This window comes from Sturnus vulgaris, chromosome 20, assembly GCF_052056855.1.
Source record: "Sturnus vulgaris isolate bStuVul1 chromosome 20, bStuVul1.hap1, whole genome shotgun sequence".
Classification (NCBI taxonomy): Eukaryota; Metazoa; Chordata; class Aves; order Passeriformes; family Sturnidae; genus Sturnus; species Sturnus vulgaris.
The window spans coordinates 3,739,238-3,755,087 of NC_142262.1; the positions used below are offsets into that span (position 1 = coordinate 3,739,238).

Genomic DNA, 15,850 nt, shown 5'->3' on the forward strand with positions numbered 1-15,850 from the left:
GCCGTTAAGTCAGTGACCGGCTTTTGAAAGATTACTTGTACTGACAGAGGCACTGCGGCGCCTGTCTTGCATTTTCCTGTGCATTACACGTACGGAGGAGCTGCAGCAGCCGGAGCCGCTCCAGCACGGCTCGGTACCGCCCTCGGTGGGGTGAGGACACACGGCCCGCGCGCTGCGAAGGCTCCTCCCGGCGCCGGGCCGCAGGGCAGGCTCACGGCACACCCGGCCGGGCGGGGCGGGGCGGCAGCGCGGCCCGGGGGCTCCCCGCGGCACAGGCGGGGCCAGGGCCGCGATGCTGCCGGCGCTGCCGGACGGCGACGAGCGGGAGCCGGAGAGCAGCGAGGAGGGCGGCGGCGCGGGCGAGGAGCGGCGGCCGGAGCGGCACGGCTGCACCTACCACGGCCTCTATGGCTACCGCAGGTGAGGCGCCGGGTTTCCCCGCGGGCAGGCCGTGCCCAGGCCTTGGCCGTTCCCAGCTCCCTGAATTCCCTTTATTTTTATTCCTCCTCTCTCTCCCCAGTGAGATTCTTTCCCTCCCATGATGCACCGATTCCCTGCTCCTGCTTTTACTCGCCCTCGAGCCGTGTCTTTTCCCTGCTGCAGCCCCTGTTCCCTGTTGCGTGGCACGGCTGTGAACTCACTCCGGGCATCGCTTGGGTTCCAGGTCCGCGCAGCAGGGAGCCGCCGGCGGGGATGGCAGTGCCGGCGGCGCTGTGGCACACACACCTTCCACCGAAGACTTCAGGTAAAGCCCAGCTGCAGAGCGGCACGGTCACGGAAATACCCCCCGCGATTTGAGGTCTTTGCCGTATAGCTGTCAGATCATTAGATGTTAGGTCCTGTAAAGTCCTTTCAAAACACAACCCCCGTGAAAGCATTCTGCAGTCCCCATGGCTCTTCTTCTGGAGTACCTGGGAATAGACACATACAGAGCTCAAGTAATGTATTAAACAGAAACTATCATCCTTGACTTTGAACTCTCTTTATTTTTTTCTACTAGTACTTGATACTGCTGTATTGACTTAATTTTTCATGTAGGTAGCATACAACAAAAACTAATTTTCAATGGAGACATCTTTCCATAAGCTCTGTATTACAATTGGAACAAAGAGAGCAGTGTCTTGTCCGTAGCCGGGAAGGTCAGCATGAGCTGACACCACATCTCCAGACTCCTGGTGAGTGGGCAAACCACTGACTGCTCCTGATGGGCCAAAAGTCACAGAGCTGCCTTAGCTCTCACCAGAGATCGCAGGGACCTCCCTCTAGAGGCACTTTCTGCACATGCTGAGAGACACAAAACGGTAACATTTGCCTTTTGGTAACGCTTTCTTCTGGTTTTTAAAGCCTCTCCTTGCTGGACACCAACTTGCCAGCTGAAGCAGAGACGGAGCTGCGCAGTTTCATTGCTAAGCGTCTTACTAAAGGAGCGCTGTTTGAAGGAATGGGCAATGTAGCATCAGTGGGACTGAGGTAAATTTTTGAAATTACATTGGCATATCTTGCTTGCCTGCTGCTGCACTTAGGTTTAATCCTGACTCTATGTTCTCAGTCTGTTGCTGCTGTCAGTAACAGCCGTACACAATGGCACTTTCCTTTTTTAGGTAACTTTGAGAAAAATATTGTTTTAAATAATTTGCTGTTTGAACACTTTAAAAATACTACAGATGTTTATAATTATCTCCTTTTAAACTACTCTGATCACACACAAGAAAAAAGAGAAGGTCTAAGAGCTGCACCTACCACGGCCATAGGAGCCACCAGTGCTAGTCGTTAAAATTACCTCAGAAATCGTGTATGCTTTTTGCACTTATTTATTGTGATGTATCTGGAAGAAAGTAAATTTCTTTTTCTTTTCTCATAGCATACCAGAAGGTAAAGTTGGTTGTTACTACTGTCGTTTCCAACAAGAAAGTCTTCTCGAAATGGCAACACTGGAATCAGACATCAATGCTCCAGAATATGTGGTGTGTTTCTTAGGTGGCTCAGAGAAAGGCCTGGAACTATATCCTTACCTTTAACTTTCTTTATCTGTATGGAGAGGGAGATGATGTAAAAACTATCTTGTCATTTTGTCTGTTCTTACTTGAAATCAGCCCATTTGTGCACACCTTCCAGTAACTGAAAATGTCAGTAACAGCCATATACTGAAAGGAAAAAATGTAGGTTTTAACTGATGCATCTTATTTTCCTTAAGAAAATACTTTCAGACTTGAGCTGGACAAATACATTCAAAATCTGAAGATAAACCTTGATTTGGAGGTAAAGCCTAACTTTATTTTTTTTTTAAGTTGAAAATTAGTATTTATGCAGATTAATTGCTAAAACCCACTGTGAGATCTAATCTATAGAGACAAAATAGGTGTTTCAAGTACAAGTATGAAACACTGGGAGAGATGCTTGACTCACTGTAGTACAATGAATGTCTAAGGTGCTATCAGCCACACAAGTCAAAATGAAAAAAAGAAAGGAGGGACCTTTTTGTGTCAGTCATTTATTTCTTTAAGGTCACTTACAGTTAAATTTGGAGAGAAGAATAATCAATAAAAGGCAGTGGCCTACAAGGAACTTAGCGATGTCCACCTTGATACTTACCAGTTCTGAATGTTAAGAAAGGACATTCGTGGGTTTCTTGTCACATTTTTCTAGTGGAAGTTCTGCATTTTAAGTCTCTGTGTCATCCCATCTGCTGGTCTTCATTCAATATATACCATAATATTACAATTCTGGCTGTTCCTTAAAATGCAAGGCCTTTCATTGCTGATAAAGCGAGGCTTTAAATGTCAAACTCATTATTTTAGTTCGCTGTGGTTTGAGATTAAGAAGGTTTCAACATCCAATTATCTTAGGTTGGGTAGATTATTAACAGGCTTCTATTGGTGTAGAAATCGGATTTGTAATAAAAGTTTTAATGTTTCAATGTGTTACAGCAAAAGAACTTGGAGGCCTGTGTTAGCCCCTACCTGAGGAGCTGGTTTGAGGATGCCATCTGCCCTATCCAGAGGGTAGTGCAGCTTTTCCAGGACAAACTTGCCTCTCTGCTGCACGCTGTAAGTGCATTTAAAATTGGGTAGCTAAAAAGCCTCCAGAAGGCATCTCAGTGACTCCAGTATGGTTAAAATGTTTCTTGTATTTGCTTTCTCAGCAGGAGGAAATGAAAAACCGTTTTTTCTTTTTTCTTTTTTTTTTTTTTGTGTTTTTTTTGGTGTATTTTTTTCTTTTTTTTTTTTTAATTCAGAGCAAATACTTTTCCCCTGCTTATTGCTAAAAAAGCATGTAACAATTTCTTCTGTCACTTAAAAAAAAAGTTACCTAATGGTGTCCACGCTGAAATGAGAGTAAGAAAATCAGAAGTATCATGAACTGGCTGTCCATGCCATAATTTGTCTGAATGAAAAGGGCTGTTATATATTGTATATGTGCCTTTTGTAATTCACTGGAAACAGGAAAGAGAGTAATCCTAGCTCTAGTCCCTGAGTTTGAGGAGGTTCTGGATGGAATAGCTAACAGAGTATAAGTGCTGAATTTCATCTGAGTGCAGAACCAGCTGCAATGGCAATAATACATAGTACTGCTTTGATAAGAACAATTTTTAAAGTACCACATTATGTATTTATTGCTCAGAACTGCAATATAGCAACAAAAGGAATACTGAAGTTGCAAAGCTGCATCCAGCTTTTCCTTTTTTTCTTTAATTTTTGTTTCTTTTTTTAAGGCTCTGAGTTACACTCCTGTAGAAGTCAAAAATGCAGATGAAAGAACAGAAAAGGACATCAGCAGGTAAAGATACTTTGAGCCCAAGGAACCTTTGAGTAACTTGGCTACTGTGTCTGACAGTCACCTTGGTGTCTAGGAGTTGTAAAAGAGCAAACACTTGACAAGAACTTTCTGTGTCAGGTTCCTGGCAGCTGCCAGCCTCCAAGGACTTGTCCAGGAAGGCACAATGACCTCGCTGTGCATTGCCATGACAGAGGAACAGCACAAGAACATGGTTATAGACTGTAGTGGACCTCAGCCCCAGCTGCATAATGCAGGTGAGATTACAGCTGAGAACACTTCATGTTGCTCCCTTAGATCCATCAGCTGCTGAGAGCTGTGACATTACAGGCAGTGGAGGATATTCAGAAGGTCACAGGCTCCCACCCAGAAAGTTTGGGTTCTGTTTTCCTATGAGGTACCAGAGTAGTTTGTTACACCAGACACACTGGAACTCTGGGTTGAAAATGCTTGGTAATAAAATCCACAGTGCATTTAGTTTGTGGACCATGAAAGTATGACTTGTACAATTCAGGCAATCTGCAAAACTTTTTTTTCCTGTTGTGGTTTTGACAAATGTTAGGAAAAAAGATTCAGCAATCAGAACACAGTCTTGCATAATCACTGTAGCTGTCTTTGCTTTTCTTTTCCATGTGTATTGTTTTTCCTTAAGATTAATTTCCTGGCTCAGGCATATTACTACCACTTGTTATGTGAGAGTGAGTAAACCAGGTGAATGCAGCCATATATTTATGTTGAGCTCATTTGCATTTTCTCATCCCTTCTCTGTGTTCCTGAACATTTAACAGGAAGCAACAGATTCTGTGAGGACTGGATGCAAGCTTTCATGAATGGTGCTGAAGGTGGAAATCCATTTCTCTTCCGGCAGATTTTGGAAAACTTTAAATTGAAGGTACCTGTTCATATATGTTAAAAACTTGAAGAAGATACTGGGGTTACTGAGGGAGCAAATACTATATGCAAAATATTATTTTGCAGTGAATAAAAGTTTTTGGTTATTATGTTATCTATATGTCATTAACTGGTTAACTCTGAAGCTTAATTTGAAGGCTGGCTTACTGTAGTCGACAAGAACAGCTGTAAAGTAGTGTGAAAGTTTCTTCAGTGAATGCTCCAAAGGTGATTTCTCAAATTTAAAGTAAGGCCCACCTTCTTGGTTGCTGTTGTTTTCTTCAAATACTGTTAATCTGAGTCTTGCACACACAGTGTCATGCAGCTGGTAACACTGGTTCAGTAGCTAACACTTCTTAAGTGAGCTGCCATCATAGAATTTTTGCTACAAGTTGGACATCACATTTTGTCCACTCATTTTGCATCATTATAGTATAAGCTGTAATATGCATCCAAGACAGTATTCAATTTTTATATTTCACTTAAGTAGTAATACAAATGTCTATTTTGTATTTATCCTTTATTTTCCACGATACCTTGTTTTCATTCCATGTAGGAGGATAAGAAAATGCTCTGTTGCTCTTTCCCCAGGCTATCCAGGACATTAACAACCTGAAGAGGTTTATCCGCCAGGCTGAAATGAACCACTATGCCTTGTTCAAGTGCTACCTGTTCCTAAAGAACTGTGGCAGTGGAGACATCCTGCTGAAGATTGTGAAAGTGGAACATGCAGAAATGCCAGAAGCCAGGAATGTAGTGACTGTCCTGGAGGAATTCATGAGAGAAACACTAGTGGCTTAAAATTATGTTATGTATAAATCATTTATTTCTTCTGTGCAGCTACTGCAGGATTTTTAATTTATATTTAAAAGTATTGCCCAAGTCAAACTTTAGTTGCAGTTTCACCTGCCTTTTCTTGTTTTTAAACAAAGCACTATGAGCTTTTTAATGTGTAACTATCAGATAATACAAACTCCTGCAGAGTTTTCAGATTCTCCAACTTGACTTGCCCCTGTTCTGAGGATATCATGACATTTGATTTTTACAGTCATTGCAAAACCAAACCCAAATCCCTTACTTGGCAATAATTTCACTCTTTTAAATATTTTAAATATATTTAAAATCATTTAGATCTGGCTACTTCATTTTAATAAAGAAGTACAAACATCTGGATAGATCCAAATAATGAATTGTTATAGTTTAGATAAGAGAACCTAGGTACTGAGTCTGTAGCTGGTTTCTGCTTTCAAACTGCCAGTTTGTTCTGCTGCCACTGGATCCACAAGTTGGTAATTGGTATGAACAGAGCTGCCTGAACCATTGCAGTGATCAGTTTGTATGTGCCTGTGTGTGTGCATACACACACAACTGCTATCTGAAATTCCCAGGCTATTTGATGTATCCCCTTCTTCCTTAGTCTGAGATGTGATCAAGCCCTTCCTTGTACATTCTTATATTACGGTTTTGCATAACTCTAAATAATCCTGTATTTTTCAATCACGAAGAAACTACAATGTTCCCACATTTAATATTAAGGCTTCTTCAGAATTTGAAGTAAATTAACTTCCCAAATTAATTAGTCAGACTTTAAAACATTTCGCTGTATCAGCAATGGATTCTTACCCACATCATGGGACACAGGCAGCAGAATACCTGAACGAAATCTATGGCTACAGCTGGAAAAAAAACTCATGGAGTCTCTGAGTAACCTCATAAAGAGGGCAATTTCTGCAAAGCTGATACAAGCAGAATTCCCTGTTGGTTCCCTTTGGAGCAGAGGGTGTTTGAACTCCTCCTGCAACAGTGCCTGTAACTAATGTGATTCAGTGTGACTTGTGCTGGTGCTCTGTACTGTGAGGGCAGGAGTTGCTGCTTTTCTGTGACACCACTATGTTGAACCTATAATAAGGTTGACAATAAAACACCTTGAAATCCTCAATAGTCTGCCTATAAATTGTCAATGAGTGTGGTCCATGTTGTCTCTGTTCAAAACCCTTTATCCCTCAATGCAGAGGAGCTGCAAGTGTGGCATTAACAGCCAAGGTAACATATAATGTATTTGGGCAGGTCAGAGAAGAAAAGCAGTGTGAAAGAAAACAAACCCGTCATTCAGTCATTTATAGTAGCTCTGAGAACAAACAAGTGTTTTCCTTCATGAGTGAGTACAGCAGCAGCACTCAATAAAACATGTCACCTTTGTTGCTCCTGTACATTTCTAACAAAGTTGGAGCAGTGATTGCTGAGTTTTTTGGCTGATCAGGACACAAGAGTGAGGTCAGTGCTTAAAAAAATAAGTTGGATGTGAAGAACAGGTAGCAAGAAAATGTATGGTGCTAGTAGGCTGAAATACTTTCTTGTCTTAATTGACAAAAGCTGACAAAATGCACCTTACCTTCATGCTGCAAGTCCTCAGCTAATGAATTGAGAGATTTGAGTGTCTTGGAAAGTTTAGTTCAGTGCAGAGAACTGACAGCAAGAGCTGAGTCTCACACATGGTAGCAGTGATCTGCCTCTCTTAGGAGTAGCACATCTGACAGGAACTGCTCCTACATAGAGCTTCATTCCTATAAATTATATTTTAACCCAGTGTTTCCCAACAAAACCAGCTTATTTTTCAAAATAAGCCTCCCCCTTCCACACTGGCAGAAGGATTTTTATTTCAATCAGTTGGGGGTTTACTGCAAACTTTCTGGATATGTTGTTTCCATTCTTGATTCAAGAGATGAGTGCTGGCTCTCAGATTTGAAAACATTCAGTAGAGCTTGATGTTAAAAAAGCACAACCCTCCTCCCAGTAAAAAATTCACTCAAATGTAAAAAAAAAATTTCTTAAATATCATCAACTTTCCTGCAGTTCCGAGGTCACTGCAATGAAGGGACAGCTGCCAAAAGGTGGGACAACACCTGAATTTCCATACAAGTTCCAAGCCAGTTCTGCATCCTCATTAGATCTTGTGGAGAAATTAAGCTGCAGTTCACTCTCTCCTTTATCTGTTAGACAGACATAAAAATGAGTTACCAATGTCATTATTAGAAGATTACATGGCAGAGCTCCAAACCAAGGGCTCTTTTGCTAAATACCATGTTAACGGTAGACAAATGTACAAAACTGTACTTGGAAGTTCTTTCTTGGTTTGTTTTTTGGTATGTGATATAGAACAATTCACTTTTACTAAAAAGCAAAAAAAAAGGAAACAGAAAACAAACAAAAAAACCCACAAAAAAAATTTAATGGATTCTGCGCTCAAATAATATTGTCACAACAAAAATATACAGAATGTACACAATACAAAAATATTTGGAAACATACAATAGCATCTTACCTTGCAAATATCATTTTGTTTTACTAGCCCTTCACAGGGAAAGTACCATTTGTTCAGTATTTTAAGGCAGAAAATTACGTAGTTTAGTGCTTTGTGTTTAACACTTGGATGTGTTGTTATCATTAGTAGTGTAAGCAAAAGAAAAGCTGTATAAATCTGGCTTTATTTGCAAACTGAACAGACACTGTGGGAGTCAGGAGGGAGTCAGTGACAACGTGTCTATCAAGCTTGCTGAAAATAAGGTACTTTAGCTACTCAAATAATGGGGAATATTTTGTGCTCTGTTGTAAAGTACCCTGAAACATAGATTTTTCTGTACTCCTACAGGCATATTAGAAAGCTTTTTCCAATTAAAAGCCAATGATTAATGGTGACATTAAAATACATTTGCCTTTAAATAAGCTTGGTTTCTGTCTTGGGTGTGATTCTTTTTTACAGAGCTGCAAAATGCACTGCACTCCTTTATAACCAGCTCTTGGTATCAGTGTTTAGAGAAGGAATCTTTGAGTTCTACCACACAAAGCACTGCAGAGCAGCCACCACTGTAAGAGGAGCAGGGGAGCATCAATACTCAGAGGTGCTGGCCTGGGCTCTCTTGTCCCCAGCTTGTCCCCAGAGGTGGCTGGTGCTGACCTGCCATGTGCCCATTCTCCAGCTCCACTTCGGGCAAAGCCAGTGGATGGGTGTTCCAAAGCAATCGGGCTGAGCTTGAATCTTTGTGAATAGACTGAGCTCTTTACTCACTGAAGGATGTGTGAAAGTCCCACCCACCATCCTGTGAGACTAAATATTGGCAGAGAACAGCAGCTGCCTTACAAGGTCAGCAGTCAGCTGCTGTCAGTACCAGCTCTGAACACGTCAGATTCCATCCTCCATAGCCCAGTTCAGACTGAAAGGGCCCAATCTGATCTAAAACACATGGGCAGTATAATCCACCAGAAGCAGCAAAGGTGTTGGGATACAGAATCCCTGAGCTTTATTTCTAGCAACAATTTCTCTAGTTTCTCCCTTCCCTGTTGATAACATACTTCCCACTGCTAAAGGAGCAAACAGTGAAAAAGCACAACATGCCACGTAAGTGCTAAGATTCCTCATCAACTGACAGGGAAACAGTGACACAATATGTTGTCTCACAAACTCAGCAAAAGTAAATTCATCAGCATTTTTATGACTGCTACACTTCACTCAGAGATTGTTTCCACAAACCTCCTCTCCCACCACTGCACGACAACTCTCTCGGTTCTCCTATCTGTGTGTAAAACTAATTTTTACCTGTCTTCAAGCATCTAGGAATAAAAGGTGCCATTAGCGGTCCCCGTGGACTTTGATCTGCCTGGTTGTCCTCTCGTCCCGCCTGCGGCCGGCAGGTGTCCCTGGCAGCTCCGCATCCAGCGCCGCCTGCCGCACTGCTCCTCATCCTCACGGAGCTCTGCTGCAATGAACTCACCGCAAGGGAAATCCACCACACAAACCGCTGCTTCTTTGCTTTTCTCCCCCAGGTGTTGTGTCCTCACTCAAGGACACAGCGTTATGTAACTTGCTCCCAGGTGCTCTGTTCAAACCTGTACATTGGTGACAGTCCTTGCCTCCTGCTCCAGCACTGCACAGTTGTAAGGTTCAATAGATTCATGTTTTATCTGACTGATGGAAAATCCTAGTTGAAATACAACCACAATAAATCACTGAAACCGGTCCCTCCGTGGATGCTCCTTCAGGAGCACGCTGCTGACTGTGACAGGTTGGAACCACAAATGAGCAGGATGGAGAGTATTACATCTCCAACATGAGCCAGCAGCTTCAAGGACATCTGGAGGTAACAGAAAAGCCTGGTTGCTGTTAGTTCTGTGGTGCTGCAGCACTGTGGCACTGTGGCACTCCTGGGTGTGTTAGAAAATAACATAACTGGAATTCATTCACTCTGTAAAAACATAGCAAGTTTTCACACTGCAATTTTAATGATTAAAAAATTAATTTAAAAGCTTAAGCACTTTGTGCTGCTTCTGGCTCCATGAGGTGATTGATTCTTAGCAGACAACAGGCTCTGTGAACAAACTTCTCCATGTATGGGGGGAGATTTAGGCTCTGATGAACAGGAATGTGAGAGGGCTTCATTCCTTCACCTACAATAAATCTAACACTGTCTTAAAGTCTGGCCTTTCTGATCCCCAAGGTTGTTTGTAGACTTGCTCAGGCAGAGTACAGGGACACAGGAATGAAGTCAGAAAGATGAACAACAGTTTAAAAGAACAAGTCATAAGATCAACTTCAGAGCTGTTTTCTACCAGTTCATGTAAACTACACTCATCTATGGAAAAAGGACCAACAAAGGCTGTCTGCATTACTCTGTTCAGCTCCCTCCCACTCCTGAGCTGAATAAAGACATTTTGGCCATGATCAAACTGATCAAGAAACTGGTGGCTCTTGAACTTTTATCTTGCTGCTTCACCTCAGAGCACACACTGGCAGGCACAGAAACCTTTACTGGTAAGAAACTCATGGGCAGTAAGTAGCTTTCAGCTGAGAAACCAAAACTAAAAGTCAATTGGTGCACATTGCACTCAGGTAAATGAAAGGCAAAGTAATCAGATGTTTTCTGCAATTGAAATTTTCTACCAAAATTTTAAAAGCTTTCCTAAGATTTCAAGAGAACTCCCATTCCTGGTCACTTCTGTTTTCAAGGCATCTGTCATGAGAAAGGCTTAGCAATAAGTGAGGGAAGGAATGTCTTCCTTACTTGATAACCATGTCAGAACTGTCCTAGCTCCCACCCACCCTCCTTCCTGCTCCCAGGGGGATCCGTGGCTATGACACTCACTGGGCCAGCACCTGCAACAATCTGTGAGAACTCTAGTGACTGCTGGGATCTGGACCCAAACTGCAGAGGTAAAATGGCTCAGGGAACCAATCCCTTTCCCAAAATGATCAGAGCTCTGACCCTTATCCCTTCCTCTGAGCCCCAATGAGGGCCCATGAACAATGTACTGGCCATGCAGAACAACAAAAGTGCAACTGCCCTCAGAAATCCCATTTCTGTGCACAAAGGTGACAATTTTTTTTTTTTCTTTTGCAGGTAAGGCTTATTCCAGGCTGCAGAAACCCTTATTTTCTCTCCCTTCCTTCTGAGCCAACAGAAGTTTTATGAGTGCATCTGGTGGGAGAAAACTTCACCCTTCAACCCAGAGTTATTTTCCTTAAGAGGCAAAGAAGGGGGCAGCTGATAAGCACTTGTGGATGTCCCCTCTAGAAGGACAGGCAGCTACTAGCCTGTGGAATCATCTGGCAGCATCGATAACACAGCTGAGATAATAAAGCCCACAACAGAGAGACATTTTTCTACAGAGCAAACACAAGTGCTATGGTGCCCATGGGATGGGCTGTGAAAGACTCTGGTGGCTGTGCCTGGGCACCAGCAGGAAATAGAAAAAAGGAAGAGAGGAGCTTGTCTGGAGAGACTCTTATGGCTGCTTTGTCCAGACCATTGAATAGGTGGGTAAAGGACAGAGAAAAGGAGGGCACCAACATTCCTGGACTGTAATTTGGCAGCTCTCTAAAGTGACAAGCAAAATAAGCACCTTACAGAGAAGAGTACCTGTAAGCTCTGCTTGTGCTACAGATGTCCCTGTGTTGTCCTTAGGTCTGTGCAGGCATCTGTATGAACTGTGCCACAGCCCACTTACAGATTGCCTGAACTGGGCTTGACCAATGTTAAAGAAAAAGGCAACTAACTGTTGTCTTGAGCTCCTGAACATCCATTGCCTCAGGCAGAGGCATCCTCAAAATTTAGAAGTCATACTAAAACCAGTTTTATCCATTTCACAATGATCACTGTAGCAAATAACACCCTCTCCATTTCATTGGGAAACCAGTGCTACATAGAAACTGATTTAACTCCACTGTCTTCAGTGGACTTGGCCCCAAATGGACTGTATGGCTGTAAAGACTGGATAACTCCCACCATGGGCTGCTGGAGGTGATCATGGTCCCATTTTCCTAATAAGAACCTGCTGGAAGAGTTGAGATTCTTGCTAAGAGCTCACTGCAGACCAGGTGTTAGGTCAGTGTGGCCAGAAAAAAAGTGAGAAGAAAACAGCACCTGATTGTCATCTGATAAAATCACAAATGAACATTTGCCCTCCTTTTCTTCATCCCTCAAATGCCCTCCCCCCAAAAAAAAACCCAAACAACCCAGCCACACCTTTAGCCACACCAGGCTGGGGACGGGGGAATAATTAATTAAAATCAAGTGAAACATGCACAGTGAAAGTCACTTCTGGCTGGGTGTCCACAACACTCTAAGATTTCCGATGTTCATAGTGCAATTTCATTTGACCTGTAGTTGAAGACCAGTCTCCATCACTTTGTGTGATCAAGTTCTGCCAATTCCTTTGAAAGTTGTGCAAGACAAGTTTCAGCATAGGCTAAAATACCTTAGGAACCATTCAAGTAATTAGACAGTGGCACTGGTATGGCTGAACAGTCAGATGTGTCCAAAGAAACCAGATTCAAGCTGCCTTGTACCATTGGAGTCTCTAATTAGTAAATGTCTGCTCTTTTCCCCTTTTAGTGTTCAGTAACATTGAGGAAATTCACTGAACAATTGGCCATAATTCCAGCACTGACCTGGAAAATACAAATATAGAAAATATTGATGTATGATTATAACCCAAGCAGTCAGTGCCCAGGTGCAGGGCAGAAACTGCAGGGCATGGCCAGCCAGTTACAGAACCTGCTGGATTTGTGAACAAACTGATTGGCCTATTCTTTCATGAGACCTTTAAGCACCTCCTCCAGCACACTCGTGTGTTCAGAAGAATCATCCTTCCCTAAGTTAAATACAAAAATAGATCCTCCATCTTCATTCATTTAACACAGCTGACAGATGACTTCTGCTCTCCAGTTTTCTGTCCCATGTTTTCAAGGAGGGGGAGGTAGCTTTAGATCCAACAGACCGTAGGCAAAAATATTCCAGAAGATGGCAAACAAAACAAAAATGACATAAATAGAAAGGAAGATCCACCATAAAGTCTGATCTTGCAGTCTCTGCTCATAGTTCCTCAGGATGATGACACCAAGGGTGATTCCAACCATCACCCCTCCCAGGTGAGCCATGAAGCTGGGGTGGGGGCATGGGGGATAAGCAGAGGGGTGGAATCGCAGCCACACAGCTCTTCCGAATTCAAAGCTCACTGCAACAAAGAATAAAAAATAAATTAATTGTCTAGCTTTATCCCTTCTTAAGTCCACTGCATGCCTGAGGAGACAGAGAGGAGAAATTGCTTGTATGGTGAGTACAGGGAAGCTGTGGCTACGTCAGGGCTGTGGCACACAGACATGAGGTCTCTCCAGTGACTGGAAAGTGGTCTGGGTTTGTGAGAGTGTAGATAGGTTGGGGAATACTCACCTTCTGAAATTCATACCAAAACCATAACAAAAACGAGTTAGAATTTGAAGACAGTTGTCTGTGATGAACACATGGTTTAGTTTTTCTTATTGTGTCCCCCTGGGGATAGGGCTGAAGAGAACTCATCAGTGTGGGTATAATGCTGCTGCCACCCTAGACAGGACATGCTCTAGGAAACCCAAGTATTATCATTATGAAAGCATAGCCTGTTTGAGACTGCAAAGAGAAGATGTTTAAGTCCCACTCTTCCACAAACACCACAAGTTACATGCTGGCTAACGACAAATCCTTGTTTACAAATGTTTGTGTTGAAATTCAAAATTTACATGGGAGAGCAACGTGGTTCCTGCTGCCAGAAGGTCCAGCTGCAAGTTCCTACCAAAACTGCTGCAAAGTCAAAACCCTCTGAATCAGCATGAACTATTATGACAAGGACAAACAAAACAGGACTGGCTGCACATGTGCCAAGCATTGTATGGTACTTACTACAGATCAAGGCAACAGCCATGCGCAGCAGTTTGAATTGGCACTTCATTCCTGACCAATTCTGGAAAAGAGACAAGGAAAACAAAGTAATGCTGCACACAATCCTGAAGGGATATTACATTTACATCTGTCACTTGTCAAGCAACTTCTCAGTGCATGCAAGCCCTACTGTGCTTTTTCAATGCTGCTTTCTGTGCCTCAGGCTCCCTGAAATTCTGCAGCTCAGATCTTTGGCAGAGCATAGAGAAGCAATAAAGACTTCAAAAAAAGCATATCAAGGAAACAGTGCCATAAGAAAGCCTGGACTTAGTCTCCTCTGTCTTCATGCTTGGTTATTAATCAATATAGTGGAATACAAATCTCTGAATGATAAACAGAAATCATGGAAGAAATATTAAAATTCCTCCTTTCCCACTTGCACATAATTTTAAAGCAGGAAAGAGATAATGTTTTGAGAAACTCAGACGTATGACAACACTTATTATTATTATTATCATTATTATTATTATTATTATTATTATGTGACTAAATGAAAATTTGCCTATTGAAGGCAGACTGAGATACCAAGACAATCAGGTTTCTTGTGAAAATCTCCATATTTGTCATACTCAAGAAATAAAAAGAATGCTTGTAAACTCTTCAGACTATCTCTAATGGCACTTTGGATGGCAAAAATGCAACCTCCACAAAATAAGTAACTGATTTTCTCTCTCCACAGAGAGACCTAACCCAGTCAGAAAGCTCTGAGCTCATGCTCATTAATACTGTGCTGCCTCCTTCACTTTTCATTTCCATGCAGCTGCTTTGAATGCCTCCCCTCACTCTTTTCCTTGGGGTGACACACTTTATTGCTTCCTCCTGTTGGTTATTTTATGTATTTAATTCCAATAATATTTATTTTTCCAAGCAGGAATGTTTCCATTTCCTTTGGCTACCAGGAGGCACGAGGGAATAGAAGATCCCAGAGACCTCCCCTGCCACAGTCCCTGCCCTCCCCAGCTGTGCCAGACTGAGCTTTGCCAGCAGACCCCCAGCGCGTTTTTCAGTGTGCAGGAGCATCCCATCTAGATAACAAGTGAGCACAGAGAGACAAGGGGGGGAAAGGAAAGCAGAAAACCCCCTCCACCAGAACTGGAAAGGCAGCAAGAAGAATTTCAGATGAGAAGAGAGGCAGTGGATAATGGAGAAATAAAATGCTAAGGTAGCAGTTGGTAAATAGATTTGGCAGAGGCCAATGAGTAGTGAAAGAACAGATCAGTTTGTGATGTTCTAAGCAGTCTGGGAAGGTAACTGCTGAAGACTCTCCACATGCCTCTAGAAGAGCCTCTTCCACTAAACCAGGCCAAAATTTCCTCCAATGTCCCCCTCTAACCCTGTGAATTGTGGTGTTAAAAAAAACGGTGTCTGTGCTACCACACTGAAAGGCAGAGGAAGGGAACTGCTTCCCTTGGCACAGTGGCAGGGAACACAGATCACACTGAAAAGAGCTGCATGTAGGGATGCAATTCCCAGCAGAAACCCTGTGCCATAGGGGTGTCCCCTCTCCTCCACCCCCAACCTCTCTGCCAGCCACTCAGCTGTCTAATTTGGACAACAACCTCAGCTCATTCATGCTCTGAAAAGCTTAAAGAGGGTGAAGGAGACCAATTCTGCTCAGGATATCTCTCACTTTCCAGCTGTTACAAAGCTGTCTGGAGCAGCACCACTGTGGGTCACAGCTGGAGCCTGCTGACTTTACTGCAGACAAGCAACAAGTAGAAAGTTCAGGCTTGACTCCAACAACACCACACACACACATCTTCCAGCACCCATATAACAGATCTTCTGTCTCTATTGCAGCCACCTCACATTATCTTCCCATTCAGACCCAGGGGAGGAGCATTATCCTCATTTTTATGGTTATTCTGCTCTGATATACCTGATACCTGCTGGTACAGGACAGATGTGCCACCACACATGAATATTCTATCAGCAAA

At 42.7% G+C, this 15,850-nt stretch overlaps 2 protein-coding genes across 6 annotated transcripts in view; one reads left to right on the forward strand and one right to left on the reverse strand.

Annotated features, from left to right (window-relative positions):
• The first annotated feature begins 277 nt into the window (after positions 1-277).
• On the forward strand, positions 278-6,604 carry C20H17orf75 (chromosome 20 C17orf75 homolog). Its single transcript, XM_014878276.2, has 10 exons — positions 278-420; positions 665-745; positions 1,345-1,470; positions 1,862-2,002; positions 2,202-2,259; positions 2,928-3,047; positions 3,713-3,777; positions 3,895-4,031; positions 4,563-4,666; positions 5,257-6,604. The coding sequence occupies exons 1-10, from the start codon at positions 293-295 to the stop codon at positions 5,464-5,466; spliced, it is 1,170 nt and encodes a 389-aa protein (XP_014733762.1). The 5' UTR covers positions 278-292; the 3' UTR covers positions 5,467-6,604.
• A 1,273-nt stretch (positions 6,605-7,877) lies between these two features.
• The window catches only part of RHBDL3 (rhomboid like 3), a 59,616-nt gene continuing 51,643 nt past the window's right edge, over positions 7,878-15,850 (reverse strand). For all 5 annotated transcript variants that reach the window (XM_088176758.1, XM_014878146.2, XM_088176755.1 and 2 more), the window contains 2 exons: positions 13,875-13,935; positions 7,878-13,173 (listed from right to left, as the gene is read on the reverse strand). In XM_088176758.1, the coding sequence (XP_088032884.1) occupies positions 12,902-13,173; positions 13,875-13,935 (333 nt within the window). In that variant the 3' untranslated portion in view covers positions 7,878-12,901. The remainder of the gene's footprint in view (positions 13,174-13,874; positions 13,936-15,850) is intronic.